At 52.2% G+C, this 26,359-nt stretch overlaps 1 protein-coding gene across 2 annotated transcripts in view; it reads left to right on the top strand.

Annotated features, from left to right (window-relative positions):
* Positions 1-26,359, top strand: part of MYH9 (myosin heavy chain 9) — an 88,340-nt gene that overhangs the window by 13,602 nt on the left and 48,379 nt on the right. For both annotated transcript variants that reach the window (XM_024579459.4, XM_045187194.2), the window contains exons 2-3: positions 15,821-16,172; positions 20,594-20,750. In XM_024579459.4, the coding sequence (XP_024435227.2) occupies positions 15,840-16,172; positions 20,594-20,750 (490 nt within the window). In that variant the 5' untranslated portion in view covers positions 15,821-15,839. The remainder of the gene's footprint in view (positions 1-15,820; positions 16,173-20,593; positions 20,751-26,359) is intronic.

Genomic DNA, 26,359 nt, shown 5'->3' with positions numbered 1-26,359 from the left:
TCCTGGGCCCGGGACTTTCCGAACTGGTGCTGGTCAGGAGTCATGAGTCACTGCAGCATCAAATTCCTGGCTTTTCAGTGGGTCCTGGCTCTTCAGCGGGGTCTACAGGGGACAGCTGGGGGTGAGGGTGGGGGGAGATAAACACTCCCCACACCAACACTCTCATCTTAGAGAAATCAGGTTAAAAAGAGTTCGCAGGGGAAGCCGGTTGCCGAGGAGCTTGGTGTCATCCAGGAGGACTGCTACTACTGCTTTGGTTTGGGTGACAGGGAACGCTGTGGGTCACCTTAGGTCCCTTCCCCTTCCTGACTGATGGCCGACTGCTGTTTACCCATCTTTCTTGCTGGTCCTCCTTGCCGGATGCTCTGTGCTGGCGGCCTCCCTGGTTGGCTCTCAGGCTGTGGGCCAAGTGCACATGCACAGGGACCCTGGAGCCTGATGCTCCTTCCAGGGAACGGACACCACCAACAGCCGGCACCCTGTGTCCTGGGCAAGTCACTTACATGTTCTGGGCTTTAGTTTCCTGGTCAGCAAATGGGATACTGCCAATAGAAGCTACCTCTCAGGGTTGTCGCGTGGGCGAGTGAGATCCGGGTGACAAGCACCCGGAAGTAAGCATTAGTGGTTATTTGTCAGCACAGTCCTGTGGGGCGGGCTTTGTGATTCCTATCTGACAGGCAAAGAAAGCGAGGGTTAGAGCTTTTACACAGCGTGTGTGGGCTCCCTCGTCACATGTGAGGAGAGACCACAGCACTCATATCCAGGTCTGCCTGGCTTGTGTCACATTCTGTCCTGATCTTGCATCCCCTGTGTGTGCACACACGTCTGTGTGTACATGTCCACGTGCATGTGTCCGTGTGTGCACATATCTGGGGGGTGCAGGAGGTCCAGGACAGGACGGTGTGGCCTGAACCTGCAGCTCTCTAGGGCAGGAGCTGCAGCCGCTTCCTTCTCTCACCTGCAGCTTCAGCCACGGCCCCTTGGGAACCGGGCTGTGGCTCTGGCAAAGGAGTGACTCTTGGCAGGTGGTAAAATAAGCAGTGGCCAAGTTCCTGGTGAGGGAAGTGTGAGGTCATCCCTGTGGTCAGGCTCCCAGCTCGGGGACAGCGGAGTGGGCCAGCTTTTCAGACCAGGGTTCTACTACAGCCTACTCTAGGAAACTGCAATTTCACTTTTTTATAAGTATGAAGTAAGTGGGTTTTACTTTCACTCAATGGCTTGTATTGGGGTCATTTTCCCGAGGGAGGCTGCAGGCTCTGGAATGCTGCTTGTCCACCCTGGCTGCTCTGGAGAGTTGGCTGTGCCCTGTGTACCCAGGACTGGCACCGGGAGAACAGGTCCAAGGGATGGAAACGCAGGGAGGAGAGGTGGTTTGCCGTTCAGTTTTGGGTTTCTTGTTCCTGCAGTCCAGGGTGATCCAGAGCTGCCCTGCGGAAATGACCTCCGCTTCCCACGCAGAGTCACTAGCGGGTTGTCCTGACTGTGGCTTTGCTCTCAGACCTCTTTGTGGGATTCTGCTTCACCTATGGAGGGTGACGCAGGAAGGAATCCTCTCGTCTTTGTTCATGTTGCCTTGGTGGAGAGGGGGCTACCACCATGCCCCTTTGCTTTGAGCTTGTAACCAGGGCCTCCTGAAAGTCCTTAGACTGAACTTGAGGGTGTCTGTGAGGCCCCTAAGATGGGATGCCAAGGGGTCACAGCCTTTAAGGAGCCCTTGAAAATGTTAAGAACCATTGATCTGGGGGGATGGGAACTTTGGGTTTCCCATCTAGTGTGTGTGTGTGTGTGTGTGTGTGTGTGTGTGTGTGTGTGTGTGTGTGTGTGTGTGTGTGAGAGAGAGAGAGAGAGAGAGAGAGAGAAAGAGAGTGAACAGATCGGCAGGCTGCTGTCGTGCACTAGGGTTTGTCCATCACAGGGTTAGGTCTGCTGCCCCAGGCATATAAAAATGTGGGGAGCACCTTTCACAGTCTCATCTCTGCAGTGGCCATCTCCTCCCATCCCATCCTTCTTGTATTGGACTGTAATGTATCGCTTCTGGGTGCCTCTCCCGCGTGGGGCTGGGGCTGGCACTTTGAACGGGGATATTTTGTCTGTAGGAGATTTGATCTGTTGTTATTCTGGAGACTGAGGAAACTGGGCTCTTCTTCCATTCCGTCTTTGTGGTCCTCCACTGGGACTCCAGGTGCTCAAAGGGTGTTTCCTCAGCCGCATCCAGGCAGGTCGCTTCGCACATTCCTCCCAGCCTCTGAGCCTCTTCCTTAAGGGGGAGGGTGGGAAGCAGGGAAAGACAGGGCGCGTAGAATACCTTTGAGGTGGTCGTGATGAAATGATGGGAGCGGTGGGAGGGGAATGTGTCCCCCACAGGGTCTTGCCTTGGCTGTGGACTTGCACTTCTGCTGGGGGAGTCGCCGGACCGTCTGAGCCTCATCTGCCCAGTGCGGGCTGAGTCAGACTGGTGTGTTTCAGTCTGCCAGCTGAGCCTCCTTGGTGGGTTGTGAAATTTACTGGCTGGCAACCAGCATTTTCAGAAGTGAAATAAAATAGATTTGAGTGGAAAATGTCAGAGTGCATAGGATATATTTGTGAAATTTATTTTGTTTGACATGTTAGTGTGTATTTGTGATAAAAAGCTCTTACTTCCCCCCCTCCCCTGTGGCGTTAATTAAAAAGGGAATTGTTGGTGCCCCAGGATGAGTTGCTGGGGGGAGGGTCTCTTTCAGCCCCAACTTTGGTTCCCACCTGCAGGTGCAAGCTGAGCTGGGTCTCTTCCCCCGTTCCAGCTGAGCCTGTAAATGGAGCCCCTTGCAAATCAAAGTCTTTAACTAAGGTTCTCTACAAAATTCTGGGAAATGAGCTACTTTCCTGGGGTGGAATAAATCATGCCGAGTTAGGCCAGGCAGGATGTGACTTCAAACCCCTGAAGTGGGCTGTGTGAGGGCAGGGCCTGTGAGTGACTCATTGTGAGTTCAGTGGCGACACAGACTTCTTGAGAGAAGAGGCAAAGATTGCCGGGGAGGGGAGCCGGCAGGCCCGGGGCGCCACCAAGCACCGCTCCTCCGTTCCTCACAAACGTTCTGTGAGGCCGACCATATGGCAGAGATGGGGCTGGTGCGCCTCACAGCTGTCCTCGGGGCTGGCTGGTAGCGCCTCCATTTTACAAATGGAGAAACCGAGGCCTGGGGGCCACATTAACCCAGCCACGTTTGCTCTGTTAAGTGATGGGCCTGGAATTCCACAGCCAGCTGGGCTGCCTCCTGAGTCTGGCTCTTTCTAAGCTGCCTTCTATAAAGGCTCTCCTTTCAGTGGTGAAGCTCACCAGCAGAGTGACTGGAATGACCCACTTGATCAATTCAGGAAGATTGTTCTGGATTGCCTGGCCCGTCGTGTGGGTTTGAGGAGCAGAGTAAAGATGGTGAACATCAGATTTAGCTGGAAGCGTGGGTGAGAGGAATAGGACAGTGAGGAGGTGGCCCTGGATGGGCACAGGGGAGCCTTGGCCCCTTCCTGGCTTTTGCTGCCTTGAGTGTGAAAGGGGGAAAGGAACTACAGAGTCTCCTCGTTCGAAATAAGGTGTGGGGCTATTGGGCGTAACGCTCGGCGCTTTAAGAATGGGTGGCAGAGCCCTGGCCAGGTGGTTCAGTTGGTTGGAGCGTTGTCCCCTACACTAATAGGTCATGGGTTTAATCCCTAGTCAGGGTACATACCTAGGTCGCAGGTTCAATCCTTGGTCGGGGAGCGAACGGGAGACAACCAATCCATGTTTCTCTCCCACATTGGTGTTTCTCCCTCTCCCTCCCACCCTTTCTCCTTTCCTCTCTCAAATCAGTAAATGCATCCTCAGGTGAGGATTCAACAAGTAAGTAAAGAATGGATGGCAGAGAGTGTATGAAGTTTGGACCTTTTGGGAGGCTGGAACCTACCCCTTTAGTTTACCAGGTGTAACTCAGCACCGACATGTCAGGCAGTGGGGACCCAGTGGGGACTGGGAGCCGATGAGGCCTCAGCTCTCAGCGCAGCGGGACTAGGGTCAGGATGGCTGTTGGTGCGAGCGGCTTCACTGTTCTTTTTTAGTATTGTTTAAACATTACTCAGAACAGCAAGCTGCTGAAGGCCGGGTGGGTTCTGGGCTGAGTAGTTCTCAAAAATCATCTTTAGTTCTGGATGTTGTGTTGGGTTTCTCAGCTGTCGTGATGTGGACGTAGGAAGCCGGCGCTTTCCCGTTGAAACAGTGGCCGGAGGATTAAATCCTTGCGGTGCGGTTATTTTTCTGCATTGGGTTTCAACAAACTGCTCGCATGCTTAGGGTAAGGAAAACCGTGCTCTCAGCAGAACCAAAGGGAAGGAACAACTTTACTGCAGAACCTGAAGGGTCCAGGTCACCCTCATGCAGGTGTGGGAAGCTGGAGCAAGCCTGGGAGACACCGTTTGCGGGAGGGCGGTTCCGTGAACAGCCCTAAGGGGCAGGCAGTCAAACAGCTGTCAGCCTTGTCAGACTGGGGGCAGAATCCGGGCTGTTCGGGAGGGGCGTCGCCCCCAGAAACTGTTTGCTTCTCTTCGCAGTTTCTCCTGGACTGCTGAGTGAAAGCTCATTACCAGGTAGGTGAGACACAGGTGTGACCTCACTACCCAAATGTTGAACGACTTTGAAAGCAGTCAGGGGTCCAGTGCAGGTAACCTTTCTGCAGATCCACAGGTCCATCCAGTGGCCTGGCCTCTTCCCATTGAGTGCAAGCGCTTAACTTGCTGTCGGATGCACCTGCCTGCCTCTCTCCCTCTCTCCTTTGGCATTAGACACGAGGGGGTGAGGAGGGGTTACCTGTGGAGTGGTGATCTCTTGGACAGCCGGGAGCATTCACCTCATGTCAGCAAGCACTGGCTGAGGACCCTGTCTGTGCAGTGCCCTGGGTTCAGTCAGCCCCTGAGTAAGGAGTAGGGGACAGTCCCTGCCTTCAAGGAGTTCTAGGGAAGACTGTGAAACCCGAGAGCAGTGGTTCTGGTATCAGACAGATTGTACTGTAGCTGCCTGGGGGGAGGGCGTCGGAACGGCTGCCTGGGCCATCTGGGAGCAAAGATCCGCTGGGAGCCATGGCTAGAATGGAGGGGGTGCTGGAGAGACAGTTGTGTTTTGAAGTCCACGGGCATCTTTCCCTCCAGGTGGGAAGGAGTGCCATTCTGAACAGGGCTGCCTTCAAGCCCTAATTGCTTTGTGCCCTGTCTGTGCCCAAAGCCATGCATCTGTGGCCTTGAGGACAGGGGTGGTATCTTAGTGGAGGAGACTGACTTGGGCACTTTGGTCTGTGACACGTGTGATGCATGAGATCAGCAATCACAGGAAAGCTCCTGGGGTGCTGGGGCGCTTCTCACTTAGGAGGAAATGATGGGGTGGGGCAGTGACTCCCAGGATTCTCCCTGAGCCAGATCAAAGGGCGAAATCTCTGCTTCATTTGTCCCTGTCCGTGTGGCATTTAATCACTTTCTCCCCAGCCTCCTCATAGGACTCTCCTTCCTCCTCTCTTAGATTAGCAACCTCCTGCCTCCTGGCCATCCAAGTACTTGCCAACTGCTGACCTTGCCCCCTTAAATTGAGGCCAGGGAGGGTGATCTTTTTAAAATACAGATCCGATGAAGTCACCCTCCCCTAGTCCCACCTCCTGTGGTGCCCTCCCCTCGTGCCCAGAAGGAAGACCACATTCCTCCACTAGGCCGATAAGATCCTGGGTAAGCTGCCTCGCTTATCCCCTCCAGCCTCATCTTCAGCTCCTCCCGCTTCCCGCCCCCAGTTCCTTGCCCTCATGGGGGGAGGGGAACCTGTGCACACAATTCTGGTGTCATTTCTGATGATCTGGGTTTGTCGGGGCCAGGGCAAAGTCAAGATGACCAGAGGCCTCGCTGTCTTCAGTCAGGCAAACTCGAGCATTTCTCAGTGTTCCCAGGACTCTGAGGAGTTCTGGAAAGTCCCTCCATGGGCCTCAGAGGGGGGAAGGGCAAAATGGGTTCTGGGGGCTTTGGTGCTAAATTCCTCTCTTCTCTGTCTCTGGTCTGGTTTTCTTATCTGCTAAGCATCAGCACAGGCTGGGGTTGGAATACTGCTAAGGGAAACAAGCCCCAGCTTCTTCTGTAAGCAAATAACATTCCTGAGGTCAGGAGGGAGGGGCCCTCTGCAGCCCTCCCAGCTCCGCAGCCTGTGGCCTCTGGGCAGCTGGGAGGGTCCCCCCCCCTTCATAGCTTGGGGAGCATGAGCGCCTTAGGGTGGGGGGCTGCTGTAAGGTTGGCCCTGGGTGCAGAATGGCTGACACCTCCCTGTAGATAAATGCTCTAATAACCCTGTATGAAAATGGTGTTTATCCAGGGGGCCCCTGTGGGTTTATTACCTTGTTTGAGCCTGACAGCGGCATCCAAATGCTGAACAGGTGACTTGTGCAGGGTCCCACAGCCGGTCAGTGCCAAAGCCAGACTCAAGTCCAGCTCTTCTGCGGCTGGCCTCATGTGCATCCCACCAGGCCTGCATTTTCCAGGTCAGCATTGAAAAATGGTTCCCTGCAGAACATTCCTGAGCGCTAAGCCTGGCTGGACAAAGGGAAGTGGTTTCCTTACTGCAGGCTTCTCCGAACCCTCCGAGTGTACTGTGACTCTGTGGGAGGGCCGTGGGGCGGCAGCATGTTCAGCCTTACCAGCCAAGAAACCCTCTTTCCTCACGCAAAATCACTGTGTTTGGAAGTCACCATGCTGTGCCAGTTGTTCTTGGAGGACTGATGTCAACTGGAGAGTCACCGGACTTCTAGAAGCTGTTCATCAGCCCCAGATGTCATTCTAGGAAGGATTAAGACGAATTAGATCAGGAGGACAGGAGAGGAGTTGGGAGGGGAGTTCTCTGCTGCGAACTGGAGTTCCAACTATTTTGATGGTAGGCATTGCCCCCTCATTCCAGGGCTAGGAGATTGAGGTGTTAACAGCTTCAAGATCACAGGAACTGTGACTGGGATATTCAGACCCAAGAATGCCTGACTCCAAACTCAACCCTGCTCCATTCTAGTCCGGTGGATCACAAGCACTTGGGTTGGGGTTTGTCGAACCGGCCGACAGTGGTTTTTCCGAGTTCTGTCACTCTCTTTTGAGTTGGTAGCAAATACTGGTGCCTGCAGCACTTGCTTGGTATTCGCAGACCGAGTGCTCCAGGAGAGGCAGGAAGGGCAGCCTGGGTGAGGCCTTTGCATGGATCCCAGCAAGGGCAGTGGCCCGCCCTGCTAACCCGTGCCCTCTGAGGTCCTATCTGGTGTGTCTGGTGGTAGATGGTAGGCACCTCCACATTAGTTAATCAAGGGACACTAGAAGGTTCCAGAAAACTGCGATGGTTTATTCAGCCTATGAAAAGCTTCTTGGGGACCAGTAAATTTTTTTTACTCCTATTTCTTTTTGGGGATTGAAAGAAAGCTCCAATATACGTTTTTCCGCTTACCGTTTTGGGGATATAAGAATTAGTCCATAAATGGCGTGGGTTTTGTAACAGATCAGGTGGCTGTGACCTGTGTGGGCTTTCACCTCGGGCCTCCTCGTTCACTTCAGTTTTCCAGCTCTCTGGCCTCTGTACAGCTCAAGGGGTTTCCCAGTGTCTCAGAGTCCTTCCCTATCGCTCCTTCCTCATTTTCACCTGTTCCTCATGTATTAATATTCATGCAGGGAGCTTTAACTGAGCCCTGCTCTGGGTCAGGCATTGTGCTAGACATTTGAGATTAAAATGAATGAGACCCACCCCTGTCCTCAGATAAAACCACGAATGATGACAGTTGAGGTGCTTGATTATGGCAGTGTGGAGCACAGAGGGGCGGGAAGTACTCTTGCAGCAATCACGGAGGGCCTTACCGAGGAGGGAGCCTTTGAGCTGAGGTTTGAGAGAGGGTTCCTGGAGCAGAGGATACACCAGCTTCTCCCAAGGCCTGGAGGCGCGAGCAGAGAGAGATGTGAACAGGGATCGATTAAGCTGCAGAGAAGGGCAGAGGCAGAGGAAGGGCTGGGAGCGTTGGAGAAGATTAATGGGCAGTCACAAAGGGCCTCCTCACCAGGCAAGGGTGCTTAGGTTTCATCCTGGAGATGGAGAGCCATTGAACTGTTTTGAACTGGTGGTAATATCAATAAAACAGGAAGTAGCATGAATGGAAATGGAGCCAATGGAAATGGAGCCGCATAGTTATCGTGAAGGTACCTAGGGGGATGGATTTGAAGGGGGTGGAAGCCTCAGGGGAAGGGGAGTAAGGAGGAAGCTGTGCAGCTTAGAAAGGAGGGGACACAGGCCTGGACTGGAGCACACGGGCCTGGACTGGAGTAGGGCCCCAGCGATGGGGTTGGCAGAGCGCTTCTAATCTACCAGGGAGATGTTTACAATGACCGTCTTGGGTGACTGTAGGTTGGGGGAGCGCAGGGTGGGGCAGGTATGATGTGTCTGTGGGTCCTCCAGGTGGAGACTTATGTCTGGTTGGTGCTCAGGGCTTGGAGGAGAGTTCTGGGTGGGAAATGCTTATCTGGGTATCATCGCTAAGATTAATCCAGATTTGCCAAAACTGTTAAACAAAATAGCATCTGATGGCATTTCTGGGGTGATGGGGTGAGCTGCTGCCTCCCACTAGTCGCCTGGACCCCTCTATGCTGGTGAACTTATTCAGTCTGAGCTGCTGTATTGGAGGCTCTGGAGATCCTTGCCCTGCCTGGGAAGGCACACCTGCCTCCTTTGCCTGAATCTTTTTTCAAAAATTGGGCATTTAGGAGTCTTTAAAGAACAGTCCAGTAGTGGGTTCTGGGCAGGTCCCTTAAAATACAGTGTATCTTAAGGGGCAGTCACTCCTTGGTGATGGGGGCACCCATGATGGTCATTTGAGGGCCCTGGGAATCATTTCGCTCTGAGGACTTCTCTGTTTTAAAGACATTTAGCTTGTGCATGTCACAGTTGGGAGAGTATTTACTAAGCTGAGCTCTGGCTTCTGTGCAACCTTTGCACATACTAACCTTTTAAATCAGTGGTTTTCAACTGGGGGTGATTTTGCACCCTATTCTCTAGTCCCCACCTTTGGCAATGCCTGGAGACATTTTTGGTTGTACATCCAGGATCGGTTGCTGCTGTTGACTAGTGAGTACAGGCCAGTACAGGCCAGAGACACTGCTAAATATCCTCCAACGCACAGCACAATCCTTCACAACGAAGAGTTCCATGGCCCGACCTGTTCATAGTGTTGAGGTTCAGAAACCCCGCCTTAACTGATCACAGCGTTTTATGGTTCCTGAAAAACTGCACCCTCTTCTCCCTGGGCCTGGAATACTTTTCTACTATCTTCTCCCCGCTCTCCTGCCCCGCCCCCGTCAATGTTCCATTCATCTTCCAGGACCCAGTTTAAATGTCATCTCCATGAAACTGTCCCTCGAGCTTCCAAGTTTTCCACTGAATTGCCCCTTTCTCTGTATTCTGCAGCAAGCTGCTCGCTCCTGTATTCCTGCAGAGTCTTGTGCTAGAGCTGCTTACACGGTCTTCCCTCTGCAGTGAGGGTGCCACAAAGACAAGTGTTTTGTCTCCTCGTTACATACACTTCACGTTGAATTAAACAGCGCTGTGAGGTAGGGAAGACGGCGTGAAATATTAGCTGCATTTACAGTTGAGCCACAGAGGTGGCACGAACCCAAGGTCACAAGCAAGTACTTCTTCTTCACCCATGTGGTGGCTGTCTATTGGGCACCCACCATGGTTGGTGTTGGGTTAACAGGACAGAAAATGAAGGAACTTGCTCTCTACACTCAGTAATAAAGTCCAAGATTGGCACTTCAGTGGTACGTCTCATCCCTTGCATCCTTTATATCTTTGCCACAATATTTGGGTACATAGATAGTCAGTATGATTTGGTTGACTGAATAGGTCAATCTCACGGGTTTGAAAAGTTCTGTAGTATTTTAGTAGCTGCTTTCATAGGACCTGCCTTAATAGTTCATTTAACATAAAAGCAACAGCTGTAAAGAGAAGGCGAAGGGACGTGTTCACCTGTGCTCTCTGGGATGGGGGTCACATGAAGAACAGTCAGAGGGGCCTGCTCCCCGCCATCAGCGATTAAGCTAGAACAGGGCTGGGTGTCTGAGTTGAAGCTGCCTGTCTTTGTGCTGCAACCTTGGCTCAGCGACCTTAAAAGGCTCTCCCAAGGTCATGCCACTCACCCTCTTTTAGCTCAGCAATTTAAGGCAGAAGTGTGAAGAGTCCCTTGTACAGATCAGCGCAAGGAGAATATGGGCTCTGCAGCTTTAAATTGGCAAATTAATGTCTGTTTTACTGGGTTTTTTAACCAGAGTGTTCTCAGTTTTTCTCCCATGGCCAGTTTAAGTGGAAAGTGAGCAGGGCATTGGGGCTGAAGGGGTCTGAACGTGGGTTTTGGGGCCTGTCTGAGCCTCCTTTCTCTCACCTGTAAAACGAATAGGATGATACATTTCTTATGAAATGATTGCGAGGCTTGAGTGAGGAGACAGAGCTAATTGGCAAGCCCTCCATACTTGGTGTCTTTAAGATGACTTGGGCTGACTTAAGCTCTAAGCCTAGAAGGTGGCCCATGGAAGGAAGGCTTTGCATGTTCCTAGTTGTCTAGGACTGGACCTGCTCACAGTCTTTGGACCAGTGATCTGTGCTAGTAGAATCCATTCCGTCTTTAAGGGGCTAGCAGTTTCTTTTCCAGGCAAGCACACAAGTAAGTAAAAAGAGAACCAGAGGAGGGGAGGAAGGGGTTTCTTTGGGAAAACAGAAAGGGGGGTAAAGAGGTCCAAATGGATGTTTGGGGGGAAAGGGGAGAAGGCAAATAATCGAGGGATTACATTTTGGGTTGAAAGCAGAGGTTTTTGGTTAACCTATTTACTTTCAGTTTCATCATTTCCTGAGTGTCCTAATTTAGCCTCTGGTTGTGTCCTCTCGATTATGGCCTAAAAAGGCAACTACTTGGGTTTCTTGGAGTTGGACTGGCACCCACAGGAAGCCGCATGGGAAGGGCCTGCCTCAGCCTGATCTGATCTCCAATGGGAGAGAGCTGCTTTCTTCCTCCTTAACTCCTGGCTGGCTGGCCGGCCTGCCGAGTCCACAGATTCCCAGGGCTTCCTGAGGGGCCCTAATCTGGGCCACCAAGTCCTTCCCTGCAAACAGTGTCCTAAGTGCTGGTGTGGTTCTGCCACGTGAATACCCTGCTCAAGTGGCCGTGCACACCAGTGAACCCTGTGGCAAACATTTTGATAACACATTCAGGGCCATAAAAATGTCCTGATGACTTTCGGTCCAGTAACTCTCTTTCTGGGAATTGATCTCAAGGTGGTCTGCAAGATAAGAGGCAAAAAACCCTAGTAAGTAGTGATTTTTAAAAAACCACTTTGAATCTTATGTAGCCATTAAAAGTGGCCAGGAACCAGGCCTTGGCGTTAGGAGTCCTGGATTTGGGGTGTTGCTCCGCCCGCTGTGTGACTGAGTCTTCCTTCCCAGACTCTGTGCATTATCACCTGTAAAACGAAGCCTTTGGGTAAAAACGATGAACAGCCCTGACCGGCGTGGCTCCGTTGGGTGTCGTCCTGCAACACAGGAGGTCACTGGTTCAATTCCTGGTCGGGGCACATGCCTGGGTTACGGGCTCAGTCCCCTGTCAAAGCGCGTGTGAGAGGCAACCCACCAATGTCTCTCCCTTTCTTTCTCCCTCCCACACCCTCTCCCTAAAAATAAATAAAACCTTTAAAAAGGTGATTAACAAACAGGCTGTGGCCCTGTAGGGACATGGTCATAAGAAGTAGGGAAATGTAGACAGGAAACTCTGGTCCTTGCTTAAGATATTTAAAAAGCAAGTGTTTCTGTGGACCAGGGCTGGAAGGGACCATTGAAAAAAGAGAAAGCTGGTTTCGGGGGGAGAGGGTCAGGGATTTAGGGAGATATGTCTCTTTTATTTTGAAAAGTTTTGTGTTATGTTCAGTTTTTTAAAAAATTTAAAGCGGCCACTTAGTAGGGTCCCGGAGTGGGACGGGGAAAAGTGGCCGCAGCGCTGGCTGCTGCACTGAGTGGGCTGTCTCCTCACTACGTTCCCTGGTGCGCCTGCCTTCACTTCTAACGCTTCCTGACAGTGGCGGCCAGTCTGCCTGCATCCTTAGAGGTCAGGTAACCTGTCTGCATCCATGGCCTCCCCACTGGGCATACACGACTCGGCAGCTGCTGGGGCCTGGGAGCCTCTATACCTTACACAGGTGGAGCTCAGCTGCAGTCCTGCGGCCTCCGAATCCTTAGATGTGGATGCTCCTGTCTGGGCTGGGTCCCACTGTGTACCGTGATCTCTGTGGTCCTCCCCATCAGTCCAGCCCGCCTATTGATCCTGGCCCTGCTGCTCCCCTGCGTCATTCCAGCAGAGTTGCTGAAACCAGATAGCTCTGTCCTTGGCCTGGCTCAGCAGGGGCCCCCCTGTGTTTAACGGGAAGTTCTGCTCAGAGAGGGGCACTAAGGCAAATGGGCACTTCTCAAGCCCACGGTCCACGGGTGCCTTGTCACCACAGCCCTCTGAGCTGGTCCAGCTCTGAGGGAATGCAGTGTGCCCCCTCTGTTACAGGAAGTATGGCTTGGGCGCTGGGTCTCTGGTAGCTGTCTGATGGAGACAGTGCTGGCCTGTAACCGCCCCCTCCCTCCTTCCACGGCCTGAAGGCAGGGTGGAACTAGCAGAGGGTGGTGGTGGGTTGGGTGGATTTTCCCTGTTGGCTCCTGCATTGTTTGTGGCCCTGCAGCACCAAATTTCCAGGGCAGGCCGAGTGCCCAGGGCCTGCAGCCCAAGGGGAGCCCAGGCTCTTTGATGCCAACCCTCCAGACAGGCTCTTTGCTGTGGGTCCCACCAGGGGTGGTGTCGCCGGGATGAAATGGAGTTTGACGAGGGCCAGGGTTATTTGACCAACACTCACTGGCTGCTTGGAGCAGCCCACCTGCCAGGGGGGTGAGAATGTTGTTTCACTGTGCTCTGCTTTTTGACAGGCCACATGGTCCACATCAGGAAGGCGCATTCTCAGCCTCCCCACCTGCTTGCTCAGTAAATATTTGTTGAAAGCTGTGGAACGCCTACCTCTTTACTCCCCAGGTCCCACTCAACTTATCAACAGTTTTGGCCCAGCTGCAGTGCCAGCCGAACTTCTTTGTGAGACCCCAGGCACAGGTGTGCTGGGAAGGGCCCAGGCCCAGGGGCCAGGCGGGTCTGGGTTAAGATCTGTGTCAGGACTGGGCTGGGAGACTCTGGGCAAATGACTTGCTGTCCCTGGGCCTGTTTCCTCGTTTATAAATTGGGGGTAATAAAAGCTCTTTTCCAGGGAGATTGATGGTTAAGTGAGGCTGTGAATAAACAGAACTTGATGATGTTGGTAGTGTCTACGTACTTAGTGACTGTCCCTTTTCCTTCTTCTCTTGGAGGGCTCTTGTACATGGCATGGAATATCCTCAGGTGTTCTCGCTGAGTTGGGTCAGTGGAACTCACAGCCAGCAGTAGACTTAGGATTTGGGGGGACAGGGTTCAGGTGACTCTCTTTTTGCATATTGATGGAAGATTGTGTTTGAAGTTTATAGGTTTGAGGTTTGCAAAAAGATTGAGAACCAGCAGCAGCCTGCAAGACCCTGTGCTCCATGATCATTGCAAGTTCTTTTTTTTTTAATTAAAAACTTTTTATTGATTGATTTGAGAGAGAGAGAAGAAAGGAGAGGGGGGGAGAGAGAGAGAGAGAGAGAGAGAGAGAGAGAGAGAGAGAGAGAAACAAACATCAATTTGTTGTCCCACCCCTTCATGCGTTCATTGGTAGTTCTTACATGTGCCCTGACCGGGGATTGAACCCACAACCTTTGGTGCATTGGGACAGTGCTCCAACCAACCAAGCTACCTGTCAGGGCTTGTTGCAAATTCTTGAGCAGGGCAGTGACATGATGGAGAGACTGGTTTTGGGGAGCCCCAGTACTGAGACTTTGGAGAAGCCAGCTGGCCTGTGGTCAGATAAACAGCAGACAGGCAGAGGACAACTGGCATTCACGCTAGCAGAAGGAAGCCTTTGATTGCTTGAATGGATGGCCCAGTGTGGAAGCCAGCCCAGCCGGAAGTGCCGTGGGTACTGCCACCTGCCACGACCCCAGACCTGCACAAATGAAAAGGGCTGGCCAGGTGGTTTACAGCTGTCCTGTCATGCCTTATTTACTGCTGCCTAACTCTGGGCCCCTGCCTTCTCTTGGGGGGTCCTTGCAGGTGGATGGTAGCCCTGGTCCCCCCAGAGGGGCTGCCGGGGGTTTGCTTGTGCTGGGAATGTAAACCAAGCCACCAGCTGGGGGAGCTGGGGAGGCTGCCAGGCTCTGTTCCTTGGACTTGCCTCCCCTCCATGGGGGCAGCGAGCAGATTTCCTGGAAAACAGCCTCTCGTGGAGCGAGTCCAGGGGAGCCCCTTAGTCTTGATCTGGAAACCATTAATGAGCCCAGATAAGAAGGCCTGGGCAGCCCAGACTTTTCCTTTTGTTTTCTGCCTCCCTGGCCTCCAACGTCCTTGGCATCTGAATCCCTTTTGGAGTCTGGAAGCATGAAAACCTGTGTGACTCTGGATTTGGATTTGGGGTCCTCCTGGCTTCCTGGGCCTGGGGTGAGGGGGCTTGATCTCACAAGGGAAAAGCCTGCCTGTGCTGTGAGCTTGGCAGTGAGCTTCTGGGCTGTCCCTCTGGTGGCCATGGGCTGGCTCTGGCTTAGACTCAGGGTTTCCAAGTCCTGCTTTTGGTTCACTCAGCAGCTGTCCTCTGAGCTGATCCGAGCCTGCGCCTTTGAATGGGAATCAGTTACGTGGTTGCACTGTAGAAAGGCCATGGGACCAGGAGTCCTGGGGTGCTTCCTGGGCGGCTCCACACAAGCCCCTTACCTCCAGGGACTTTTATTTCCTCACCTGTAAAGTGGGCTGATAACATGCAGCTTACCCACCTTTCAGGGTGGTTGTGACAAGGTCCTTTCCAGATGGCGAAATGTGTGTGAAAGCATTTTATGAGCACTAAAACCACACGGGTGTAAGGGATTATTCTTTCATCATCTTTATTTGGCAAGTGAGTTTCAAAAAAAGCAAACACACATGTGCTTAAGTTGTCCTGGCCTTAATTGTGAGGATTGCCCTTTCACATTAGTGCCCCGGAAAGGGAGGCGTTCTCATTGTTCTCCGTGAGGTTTACTGGAACCCGATTTCTTGTCTTCTCGCTTTACTTCTTGGGGCTGTATTATCGAGATGGAATTAAAATCTATTGGCAACATATTGGTTCTTTCTTTCAATGTGTGGTTTTATTTTCTTTTGGTTGACCCCTTAAAATAAGAAAAAGTTTTTTAAACTGGAAACTTTGCACCCTGTGTGATTACAGCCAGTAGCCCATTTTTTGGCTCATCAGGAAAGTGTTTATGTTGGAAGATCTCGTCAATGGCATGGTCACTTTCCTGCCTTTGCAGGCATAGCAGAGTGAGTGTAAATGCATCTATCTTTGACACGCTTTATGCTCATCATTGGGCATAATAGTTGTTTATAGATTAGTTCATGTGTTGGTCCTTGGGCATACCTTACCGTTAAACATTAAATTCTTACAGCACCCCTGACACCAACTTGTTTTCTCAGTGATGTACATCTTTCTCCCAAAAGCAGAAGCAGGAAAATTCTGGCAAATTCTGGCAAAACTCTGGTTTTGCAGTTTTAGTGCACTATAATGCTACGTGGTTTGCAAAGATAAGAGGTGAATGGTAGGTTTCCTCATGTGGCTGATGGAATTAGATACACCCTAACGTTTGTCCTTTGTTCTCTCTCAGGTCCTGGCTGTGAGTCACCATGGCGCAGCAAGCTGCTGATAAGTATCTCTATGTGGATAAAAACTTCATCAATAACCCCTTGGCCCAGGCTGACTGGGCCGCCAAGAAGCTGGTGTGGGTGCCTTCTGACAAGAGTGGCTTTGAGCCTGCCAGCCTCAAGGAAGAGGTGGGCGAGGAGGCCATTGTGGAGCTGGTGGAGAATGGGAAGAAGGTGAAGGTGAACAAGGATGACATCCAGAAGATGAACCCGCCCAAGTTCTCCAAGGTGGAGGACATGGCGGAGCTCACGTGCCTCAACGAAGCCTCTGTGCTGCACAACCTCAAGGAGCGTTACTACTCAGGGCTCATCTACGTAAGTGGGGCCAGGCTCTTGGGCAGGGGCTCCAGGTCTGTCCCAGCCCTCTCCACCCTGGGCCCTAGCCCTCCCGGAGAGAAGGGGGTGTAAGGGAATGCTGGGGTGACATCCTCGAACTTCAGCATCTGAATATCTTAATGGAATACTCTGATAGCATTACTTTGATCTCTTCCTGACATAGCCAAAACACAACAGGAATCTGTCTCAGACCAGGTGTAGGGAGAACGGGACATGTGTGAGGTGTGCTCAGGCCTTGGTCCTCAGTCTCAGCGGAGATAGAAATGTCAGGCCAGTGTGTTCGGTTCCTTCTTGAGGAGGGGAATGCCGTGTCCTGGTTTCCCACCTTGTTCCTCCTGCACCCCCTGGTCCCCTCCCGCCTCGTACCTGTCAGTATGGCTTACTTCCCTGGGGAGTGTGCTTTGAGCAGAGGCAGGCTACAAGAGGAAGACTTGGCCTGCCAGTTCATTCAGCACTTAGGCTGGTTCCGTGCCAGCTGGGAGTGCAGAGGACAGCATGGACAAAGGCGCACAGCCTGCAAAAGATAGGAGCGGCCTTTCGCCTTCCACCAACTAGCAGGGCTGCATTTGTAGATGGACGGCTCATCACCCTTGTAGAAAGTGTCAAGAGGTGAGCATCACCCATTCCCTTGGCAATGGGCTCCAAGCTCTCATGGACCTAGAGTCCCCACGTTCTCTCTGTAATATCTGTCCTAGTTTCTTCTGTTCACTTTAAATACATTTCCTTCCGGTTTTATCCTCAGTAGGGAAGAATATCTGGTTCTTATTATTCCTAAAATAGCTCTTTATTTAATTATGCTGTTATATTCACCTTGGCCTTCTTGGTCTTGGAGCTGAATAAAACAGTTCTCAACATTTTTTTGAACCGGAGGAAGAGAGCATTTTGGTCATTACAACTCTCTCATTTTATAGATAGCAATACTAAATCTCAGCCCGAGGGGTTTGCCTGCGACCACATGTCATAAAAGGAGGCGCTGGGCCCATCCTGTTGCAGGGATGGTGAGAGGCTCCCAAAGAGCCAGCCGTTTTCTTTTCTATACAGTTTCAGGGTGACTTGAGCACACGTTTCCCCAGGGTGCTACCCTTACCCCGCTGGAGTGGTATTTCTTTTCCTTTCTTTCTTTTAGATGTTATTTATTTTTAGAGAGAGGGGAAGGAAAGGAAAGAGGGAGGGAGAGACACATCAGTTCATGGTTGCCTATCGAGCACCCCCTCCTGGAGACCTGGCCTGCAACCCAGGCATGTGCCTTGAATGGGAATTGATCTGGTGACCCTTTGGTTCCCAGGCCAGCACTCAATCCACTGAGCCACTGGACTGGTGTTTCTGAGTGCTCTGCAACGTGCCAAGGCCCTCTGTTGAGCCATGGGCCATTTGGGATTGTCCATAAGTCCTGACCGGGCTGGACCCTGTGCCAGGGCTGCATTACCTTGCTGATTGCTAAGCTGGACTATGATAATGAGGTACTTGTTTCCTGCTATTGATGACCAACCTTTTGGGGGTGAGCTTGATTAGTCAAGGACTTGTCAGTAAGGAGATACACAGAACTGTCTACCTGGAAAAACCCGTCTGTACAGGCAGCTTAGCCCAACCTTCTGGGAAGGCAGGTGGGAAGAACGAAGGCCCAGAATGGGCAGGCGACTCACGCAGAATTCACACAAAGAGGGCTGGCAGGGCCAAGCCTGGAGTTTCGGCTTCCTGACCCTCCACCCAGTTATGTCTGTTTCTTGGTGAGAATATTGTCTGGATCAAATTAAAAACCCCTACCCCTAGGGATGTTAACCAGTGAAATTCAGAATTAGTGACCTGCAAAAAATGAAGGGACTCTAAGGAGGCATCACCTGTCTCCCTCTGCTGGGTCTTTTACGGGTGTTACCGTTCACCTTGGGCCCTGTTAGAGGTTTGCTGCGTGGGAACCGAGCGGTCGGCCCGCAATTGCCTGTGTCGGCTGGCTGCAAATGGTCTTTCCCTGCCACACACGGGGAGGTTAGTTCTCAAACTGCATTCATGTCAGTTGCTTCACCCTTCCTCTGAAAGTGTGGGTTTACTCAGGCTGGCACGGTGGGTGGCCCTGAGCCTTTTCTCTGGAACTCTGGATTCGAGGCACAGACTCCCACTTTTGCCTCTCTGCGGTCACCCCCCGTGTGCAGTTCCTCCTGCCTCAGACCAGCCTCTTCCAAAGTGTCATCTCCAGAAGGGGAGCTGATTGTGTCTGTGGTTGCCCTAATGAAGAGCCCAGCAGGTGCAGAGCTGTGGGGAGATCAAAGTCGCTTGGTGGGGCTGCCTGGGCAGGGAGTACCCACCCCCATCACAGTCCACCTCTCTGCACAGGACATTCCGCATTGCGACACCGGAGCCTTTGTGCAGCATGTTTGCCTGGCTCCGTGGGCAGTGTGGCTAATTCTGCACCACAGCTGGTCTGTCTGTTTCTTCGGGGAGGGCGAGGCCTTGGGATGGGGGCGGTCAGGCACAAAGAGCCTCTGTGGCCCGTGAATGGAGCCGCTTCCTGGCGTGGCCCGTGTGGGAGCAGAGCCACTTGCTCAGTGTCTGCGCCTTCACGAGCATCCAGAGAGCATGGTTCTCAGCTGAGCCTCCTTCCTCCCACCTGAGCTGCTGCGCTCACTCCCCAGGGCTCAGTTTGATCAAACCCACTGATTTGATGGGATTAGCCCAGAGAACTTTGAGGCCCCATAGAACTCTCCATAGGGCCATCTGCCCACCCAGCTGTCAGGGAGACTTGTCCTAGTAACCCCCAGCCCTTTCTGCTGTCACCACCAGTTGTTCCCAAACATCTGGCTCTGTGGCACGCCCTAAATGTGTGGCCATGTGTCCTTCACTTTCCTTGGGCTGGATTTCCCTGGAGTGTGGGTTTTCTCAAACCCTGGGAACAAAGCTCGATTGTTTCAGAGCTCCTGGGATGACCTTGCTGCTCCCTGGCCTTCTATCTCTCCCCTACCTGCCAGTCACAGGGAGGGGAAACAGGAGTCCCTGCTGCATTCCCGCCTTCCCATAGTACCCGAGTCTCCCTCCTCTCGCCAACACCACATTTGGACTTCTTTGCTTCAGAGCTTTTCCTGGTTCCTTATGTAAAGAGTAGTTGGAGGGGAACAAATGACTGATTATCCCAGGAAAAAAGGAAATTGAGGGCTCTGCACTCCCCACTCCAAACAGAAGAGGCAGCCAGACCCGCTTGTTCATGTCTAAACTCAGCCGCTCTTTTGCACGTGGACCAGCATATGGTTGGCGGGTCCCACTGGAGTTCTGCTTTCAGTCTAACTTCTGCTTGGACATCCAAGTGCCGCAGCCCTTGTTCGGTGCTGGGTGGAGCCTCTGTCCTCATGACTGGTTCCTGGGTGGACCCTGTCTATGGGCTCAGCCACAAGGTCCATCCTTAGGTTTGGCGGGAGTAGAGAGGGCAGAGGTGCAAGGTGCTGGGTTGACCCATAATGCAGCCCAGCAGACTCTGGCTGCTGTTGGGTCAAGGGGCAAAGCCATGGACAGTGAGGGTGGAGGCAACTTGTAAGGAGAGCAACAAGAAGATGTGAGGAGCTCAGAGAACTGGCCTCCACCACCAAAGGGGTCTGCACTGGAGGGCGTGAAACTGGGCCTGCTCCTGGCTCCCTCGTTAACTGCCCAGGCCTTCAGTGTGTGTGAATCGTGACCCGGGCCTCACTTCACCTGCCTTCTTCTGTCCCTGTTTTACAGATTGAGACATGGAGGGAGAGAGGGGTTCAGAAACTTGCCCTTGCTGGGACTTGAACTCAGGACACAAGACCCCAGGGCCTGATTTTAACCTGGTCAAGTCAGACTTGGAACACTGAGGGTGTGTCTGGGCGCCTCATGTTAAGGGTACTGCCTGATTGGCTTCCCCCTGAGAGAAGACCTGAGTCTTGGAGAAGGCTCACAGGGGACATGAAAGTGGTCTAAGCTTTGGAGAGAGTTTCATGTGACTGTCTCTAGAAGATTCCAGGGAGGCAGGTATCTGTCTGTGGTCTGTTAGCCCAGTGCCAGGGAAGTGTAGGCTGGGGGATCTCTGAGACTCCTTCAGGGTAGAATAATTTGTGTTTCTACTCAGTTTGCTCGCTGCAGCTGAATCCTTTTCTCTGTGTTCATCTCACGATGACAAACACCTCTTTTTGTCCTTGGAACCAAGTTTGGTAACTGAACTTATGCACTCGGTGAAACTTGACACAGATCTTGCCCGAGGCACACGCTCATCGCATGCAAAGCCTGCAGCTGTCGTGCCATTGAGGGCACGCTGGTCTGCAGAGCAGGGCCCAGCGAGTGGGCGCCTCCAGGCTGACTCAGGGGCCTCGGAGGCAGCAGATCTTTTCCACAAGTTTGCACGCCACTGAGAATGACACTTCCTAACCCATTCCTATTTGCTGCTCTTTTTTTTTTAGACCTATTCAGGCCTGTTCTGTGTGGTCATCAATCCTTATAAGAACCTGCCCATCTACTCTGAAGAGATTGTGGACATGTATAAGGGCAAGAAGAGGCACGAGATGCCCCCTCACATCTATGCCATCACAGACACCGCCTACAGGAGTATGATGCAAGGTGAGCACCGCAGCCATCCCCGTGGCTCTCCTCACCTGCGGCTGGTCGGCACCCCCGCAGGGGCTCACTCACAAGTCCCAGTGATCTCGTGGCTGTATTGGTGGCCGACAGACTGGTGATGGGGCTGTGCATTGTGGAGGTCTATGAGCCATTGTGTGAGAGTCAAGACCCACGGTTATAAAGGGCATGCTTCTATGTTGGTAGAAAGTTCTAGAAGCTTTAATTTCCCAATTTCTCATTCTTATCAAAAGCTCCTCCTGCATCAGTCTTCTCAGTTCCAGGCCCCTTCTTCTACCTGTTATTCCCTTTCCTCCTTGTTTTTTATCTCTCACTCACTTCCCCATGGTCTGGAAACATGCTTGCATTTTTCCCACTGAAAAACAGACACAAAGGCTCTTCTGAATTCTGTGCCCCACTCTAGCTGGTCTCTGCTCCCTCTGTCCCGTCACAGCAGAGTTCTTTAGGGGAAGTGTCCGTGCGTGGCTGGCCCCACCACTTCTTGAGACTGCCCCACAAAGGTCACCCTCGCTTCTGTGTTGGGCAATCCATCGTGCTCCTGAGTTCTTATTTTGCTTGTCCTCTCCCCGGCATTGGACAACGCTGACCACTCCCTTTCGAAAGCACTTCCTTCCTGTGACCTTCTCTCTGGTTCTCCTAATCTCTGCCCTTCTCCCCATCTGTGCAGTTCTTTCCTGTTACTCTCCCTTCCCTGCACGCTGATGCTCCTCAAGGTCTTGTCTGCTCACTCCGTGTGTTCTTCTGGATGGTGGCGCCCTTCACTCAGGTAGCTCCTCCATCGCTGAGGACTGGCACTGGCATCTGATCCCCACGTGCTCCCAGTTGCCATTTCTCTGTTCAGCCATTCGTCCAAGCCTGGAACCTGGCTCATCTTGCACTCTCCTTTCTTTTTCACCCCTTTTTCCAAGTCACTCAGCACTTCCTACAGAGTTTATCTTGTCACATTTTGCTTTCCTGCCCCTCTGTATCCATGTGGCCTGGCCTTAGCGCTGGCCCCCACAGTATTTTATCTGCATGACTGCTGTGGCCTCTTCCCCTTCACTCTTTAATAGAGTCCTCTCTCTCTGTTTCCACCAGAGAGTCCTCTTTCTAGAATGCAAATCTGATCATATCCCAGTTTGAAATCTTGAAAAAGCTTGAAAAGGCTCCTTGTGGCCCCCAGCATGCCACTCCAGCCCTCCAGCACACACAGCGCCCTCTGCGATTGGCCCCTGCCAACCTCTGCAGCTTCCCAGTGGCGTGGAATCCCTTACATTTCTCTAACAGCCTCTCGTCCTCAAACCGCCACACCTGTTCCCTTTGATTGCAGCGCCTGGCAAGTCCCTATTCTTTTGTTAAAGACGCAACTGACTGAAGCATTACTGCCCCACAGGGAGGCTGTGTGGGCTAGGTTTGCATAAGCGCCCTGGTAATACTTTATTTGGGTTAGATGTTTACATATTTGTTTTTCTCTCCAAGACATGGACAGGGCTCATGTTGCCTTTTATGTTCTCAGCGCTTAATTAGGCTACGGGCATATGTTTGCATTTACTGTAACTTGGAGTCAAGTCCAACTTTCAGGCAGGGCCATATTCTCCTATCTTATATTGACAGTGGTTTTTCATGTCCTGTTACATGTGCTTCCTTTATTTCTTTAAACTTTGTAATTAAGCTGGGCAGTGATACTAATGCCTCTTGTGGTGTTAACAACTTCATCTCCGGTTTAGTGGTTTAGAATGGTAGCATGGCCCAGGCCGGGTGGCTCGGTGGGTTAGAGTGTTATCCCAATGCACCAAGGCTGTGGGTTCAGTCCCTTGGTAGGGCACATACAAGAATCAACCAATAAAAAGTGGAACAACAAATCGATGTTCCTCTCTCTCCAAAAATCAATTAAAAAATGATAAATCTTTAAAAATAAACGCAGCGGTAGCACGTGGGTCTGTTTGAACTGCACACGCAGCGCTGTGGAGAAGGCGTTTGGCTCCCAGGCCTGGCGAATTATGTATGACGCACAGCTGGGCCTCGCCTCTGGCTTGCGTTCGTGTCTATCGGAATTCCTTGCGGAAGCCAGCCCTTCAGTGTTAAGGTAGTGTGCCTGTTTCGAAGTGCTAACTGGAGCGGTCTGGCGGAAGAATATTCTGTGAGTTTCCGGAAGACCGAGTCCTGTCCCTAGAGGTTGTGCGTCACTTTTCTCCTGGCTCTTCTAATTGGCCAAGTACAGGACGTGCATCCCGGAGCCTCCCTGAGCTCTGCGCTACTGAATTGGAAATGCCCCCACACCTGGCTGCTGGACTTGAACTGTGTTTATCAAGTGGGCTTGCTTCATTTTCAGACAAGCTGTTATGACAAGTAATGTAATGATACAAAGCATGGCCCTAGGAGTTGGCGTTCTTGGAACTGGACTTCCCAATAACCCATGCGATCCCTTCCCAAAGAGATTCGTTTGTGTTTCGTTTGTTCGATCACAGCAACAGAAAATACAGGGGCAAAACTCAGTTCTACAGGGTGGAGATCATTTTAAAAAACAAAACTATGCAGAGGGCCGGAACTTCCTTTGTGCTGACCAGGAAGTCTTGGACATAACGGAATAGCCTTGATATTAGCCGAGGAGCTGCCCCAAGTTACGAGGGCAAGCGTGTGGGTGTTTTCATCCTCTGGAGACCAGAGATGGGGAATTCCTTTGTGGGCATGGGGCACTAAGATCCTGGTGCATCTCTTTATCGGTCCGTGCAGGTGCTGTGTCCACGCACTCTCTGACCCTCCGTCTGAGAGGCTTTCACCACCTTCAGATTAATTTTTGACTTGCTGTAGTTCTTAAACTCCCATGTTGACCGACTGAGACATTTCCAAGTTCCTCTTGTTATACACAGTTGACCTGCAAAGCAATTAGCAGTAGGCCTCTTGTTCTTGGGGCAGGGAGGAAGTTAATTAACAGAAGTTGCTCCTGTTATGACAAGATGGTTCATTAGTAAAGAGGGTTCCTGAAGAAGAGACTTTGGTTCTCATCCTCAGTCGGGTGTCAGCAGGGAGCCTCGGGGTCAGCAACCTGTTAGAATGAACTTTCTTTTCAAGAGCATATCTCAGCACACGCTGCCCCCTGGATTTGAGGGGAGCAGGTTTGTTCTCTGCCACTCACATCTTAAAAGGCACGCCAGACGGTCCCTTTTCTGCTTTTTCTCTAAACAAGAAGGAGAAACGGATTTCCTCTCTGCTGGTTGTGGCTTATGATAGACTAGCATTTATTCTGGCAAATAGGGTAGTTGGTGGCTTTGTCTGGGGACTTTTATGAGATGAGTTATTTGGCCCTTTCAAGGGACCTCCCTCTGTCTCTACTCTCAGAAGTGCTCTGGTTTGCCTGTGAGCCCTGGTGCATGCCTGTCGTCCTGGAGTTGGTATTAATAGTGCCCCTTGTCACTTAGAGAAGCATCCTGGTTTAGATGATGAGTTATGTGGTTATTCCACCTAAGTCAGGGTTTCTTAAACCGGCACACTGGACATCTGGGACCAGATCATTCTCTTTGGGATGCTCGTGTTGTGCATTGCTGGCTGTTTGCACCATCTGGGCCTTTACTCACTGTATGCCAGGACCACCCACCTTCTCTGTCCCCATGTACAGCTACCGAATGTCCTCTGGGGGCAAAATTGCCCCCACTGGAGAACCGTTGACTAAGCACTACAGGTTGGTTTTACTCTGAGCGTCAGCTCCCATCAGTGAATAGTGGCTCGCTCCGCCCTGTGTTGGCAAGGACCTGAGATTCAATGCCAAGGAATGCTGGGATAGATTGGTGCTGTCTGCCGTGGGCACGGGATGGGGCATGGCAGCATATGGCGTTCTGCATTAGGCCTTGGAGATAAGAGATGGAAAGTCCTAGAATACCAAGAGGTTTAGTACTTTATCCTGGCCCTGGAGGCCCTGGCATTCTAAGTGGAGAGATGAGACATATTTGTCCACAGAGGTCTGCGGCCATGGCTAAGTAACAAGACAAGTTGCTACCTACACCTGGTGCCAACACAACCGCAGCCAGGTGTCGCGGGAACGCAGAGGAAGGTGTGGGCGCTGGTGCCTGGGGTAGTTGGAAAGGCACCGTGGTGGTTGGGCCCTGCGGAAAGGCTGGCGGGTTTGTGTCAATAAGCGGTTATAGTGCAGCCCAGACGTGCCCGGCGCAGTTCTGTTGTTTTAATCCCCAGCCTTGGGTTTAATTAAAGTTGTGGTGACGTAGTTGTTTCACCCTCCCAACCTTGGCTTTCCCATTTGGTTGATTTGTTGTCATGGCCATTAATGGGTCTCCCCGTCCTGGGGATTGAACCGACCCTCAGGACTCCGTGAAGCCCCACCTGTCCTAGGCCAGGAGGAGAGAAGGTAAACTCTGTGCAGCTGCCTCCCGAGGGGCAGAAGCGAGCCCTAGAGCGGGGAGAGGAGCCCATCCGGCGCGGGAGCAAGGGGCTGCCCTCTGTGGGTGAGAGTGTCTTATGTTCTGACAGGTCTGGCTGGTTAAGGAGTTTGACTCGAGCCCAGTTATCTCCCCAGTAAGAGTAGGGAAAAAAACACCCCTCTTTTTGTTCCTTAGAATGCCGGTCACTTTTGGTGGCTTTATGATATTTTAATGAGCTCCCAGCGTTTCTGGGGCAGTGGCAGCAGGGGCTGCTTTCATTCCTGCCTGAGCTAACCTAAGCTGTTTAACCCTTTACTCTGCTTCTCAGCAGAAGCTGCACCAGAGGTGGTTGGTCACCAAGCCATTGCTCAAAGTGCCCGGTGGGTGTCCCCGTTCCTCTCAGTTGTTGCCTAACCTTGGGGCAAACAGTGAAGGGTAGAACTTTAGCGCTACCTTTACATCTGAGCGTGACACTTGTCATTCCCAGGAAAAGGGACAGGCCCAGAAATGATAACAGCCTTGTCCAAAGGCCCGAAGCTAGTCAGCTCCAGAAGCCAGGGTCTCCTGACTTTGTCCCGGTGTCTGCTCCCCAGGGACGCCGTTGCCCCCCATTTCTGGGGCTGGTGTTTGGAGGAATTCTCCTCCCTGGCCCGCTGGTTTGGAGGAGGAGCAGCCCTGCTTCCCCTCTGTCCACATTGTCTGCCCTGGTGGTTGCTCCCAAGGAGCGCTCTGCTCTCCAGGGTCTTTCTGAGGAAAAGCACCGTGTTGGTGAGAGGCTGGGGAACGCTTCGAAGGCACAGTAAAGCACGGCTTGGAACGGACTCGCCAGGCCGGTCGGCCGAGGAAGCCACAGATGTGATGACTCCACTTAAGCAGGAATGTGCCAACCAGGAGGCTCGTCCAGCCAGCCATTGCACACAAAGGCCCGCTGTCTGCAGGGAGGTCTGGGGCGAGCTGTTCGCCCGCGTGTGCCGAGGGGGCAGCATCGGTTCACCCTGAGGGGCGTGCTCTGTGCCTGTGCATGGCTCTGCATGTTAACTGAGCACCTACTGTGTGCTAGTTATGGCCCTGCCTGGAGGAGGTCAAAAGCCAGTCTTGAGAGGCAGGTAAATAAACTTTAGGAGGAAAGTGAGAGTCTGGCAGTCTAACAGAGGGGTCCCCCACCTAGCGTTGAGGGTGCTGGGGTAGTGGAAGGCTTCGATAATGACATAGCTTACTGTGGCAGGTCACCAAAAGTGT

The sequence above is a fragment of the Desmodus rotundus genome, chromosome 3 (genome assembly GCF_022682495.2).
Source record: "Desmodus rotundus isolate HL8 chromosome 3, HLdesRot8A.1, whole genome shotgun sequence".
NCBI classification, from domain to species: Eukaryota; Metazoa; Chordata; class Mammalia; order Chiroptera; family Phyllostomidae; genus Desmodus; species Desmodus rotundus.
The sequence above is the reverse complement of the archived record's forward strand: the minus strand, read 5'-3'. Positions and strand labels throughout refer to the sequence as shown.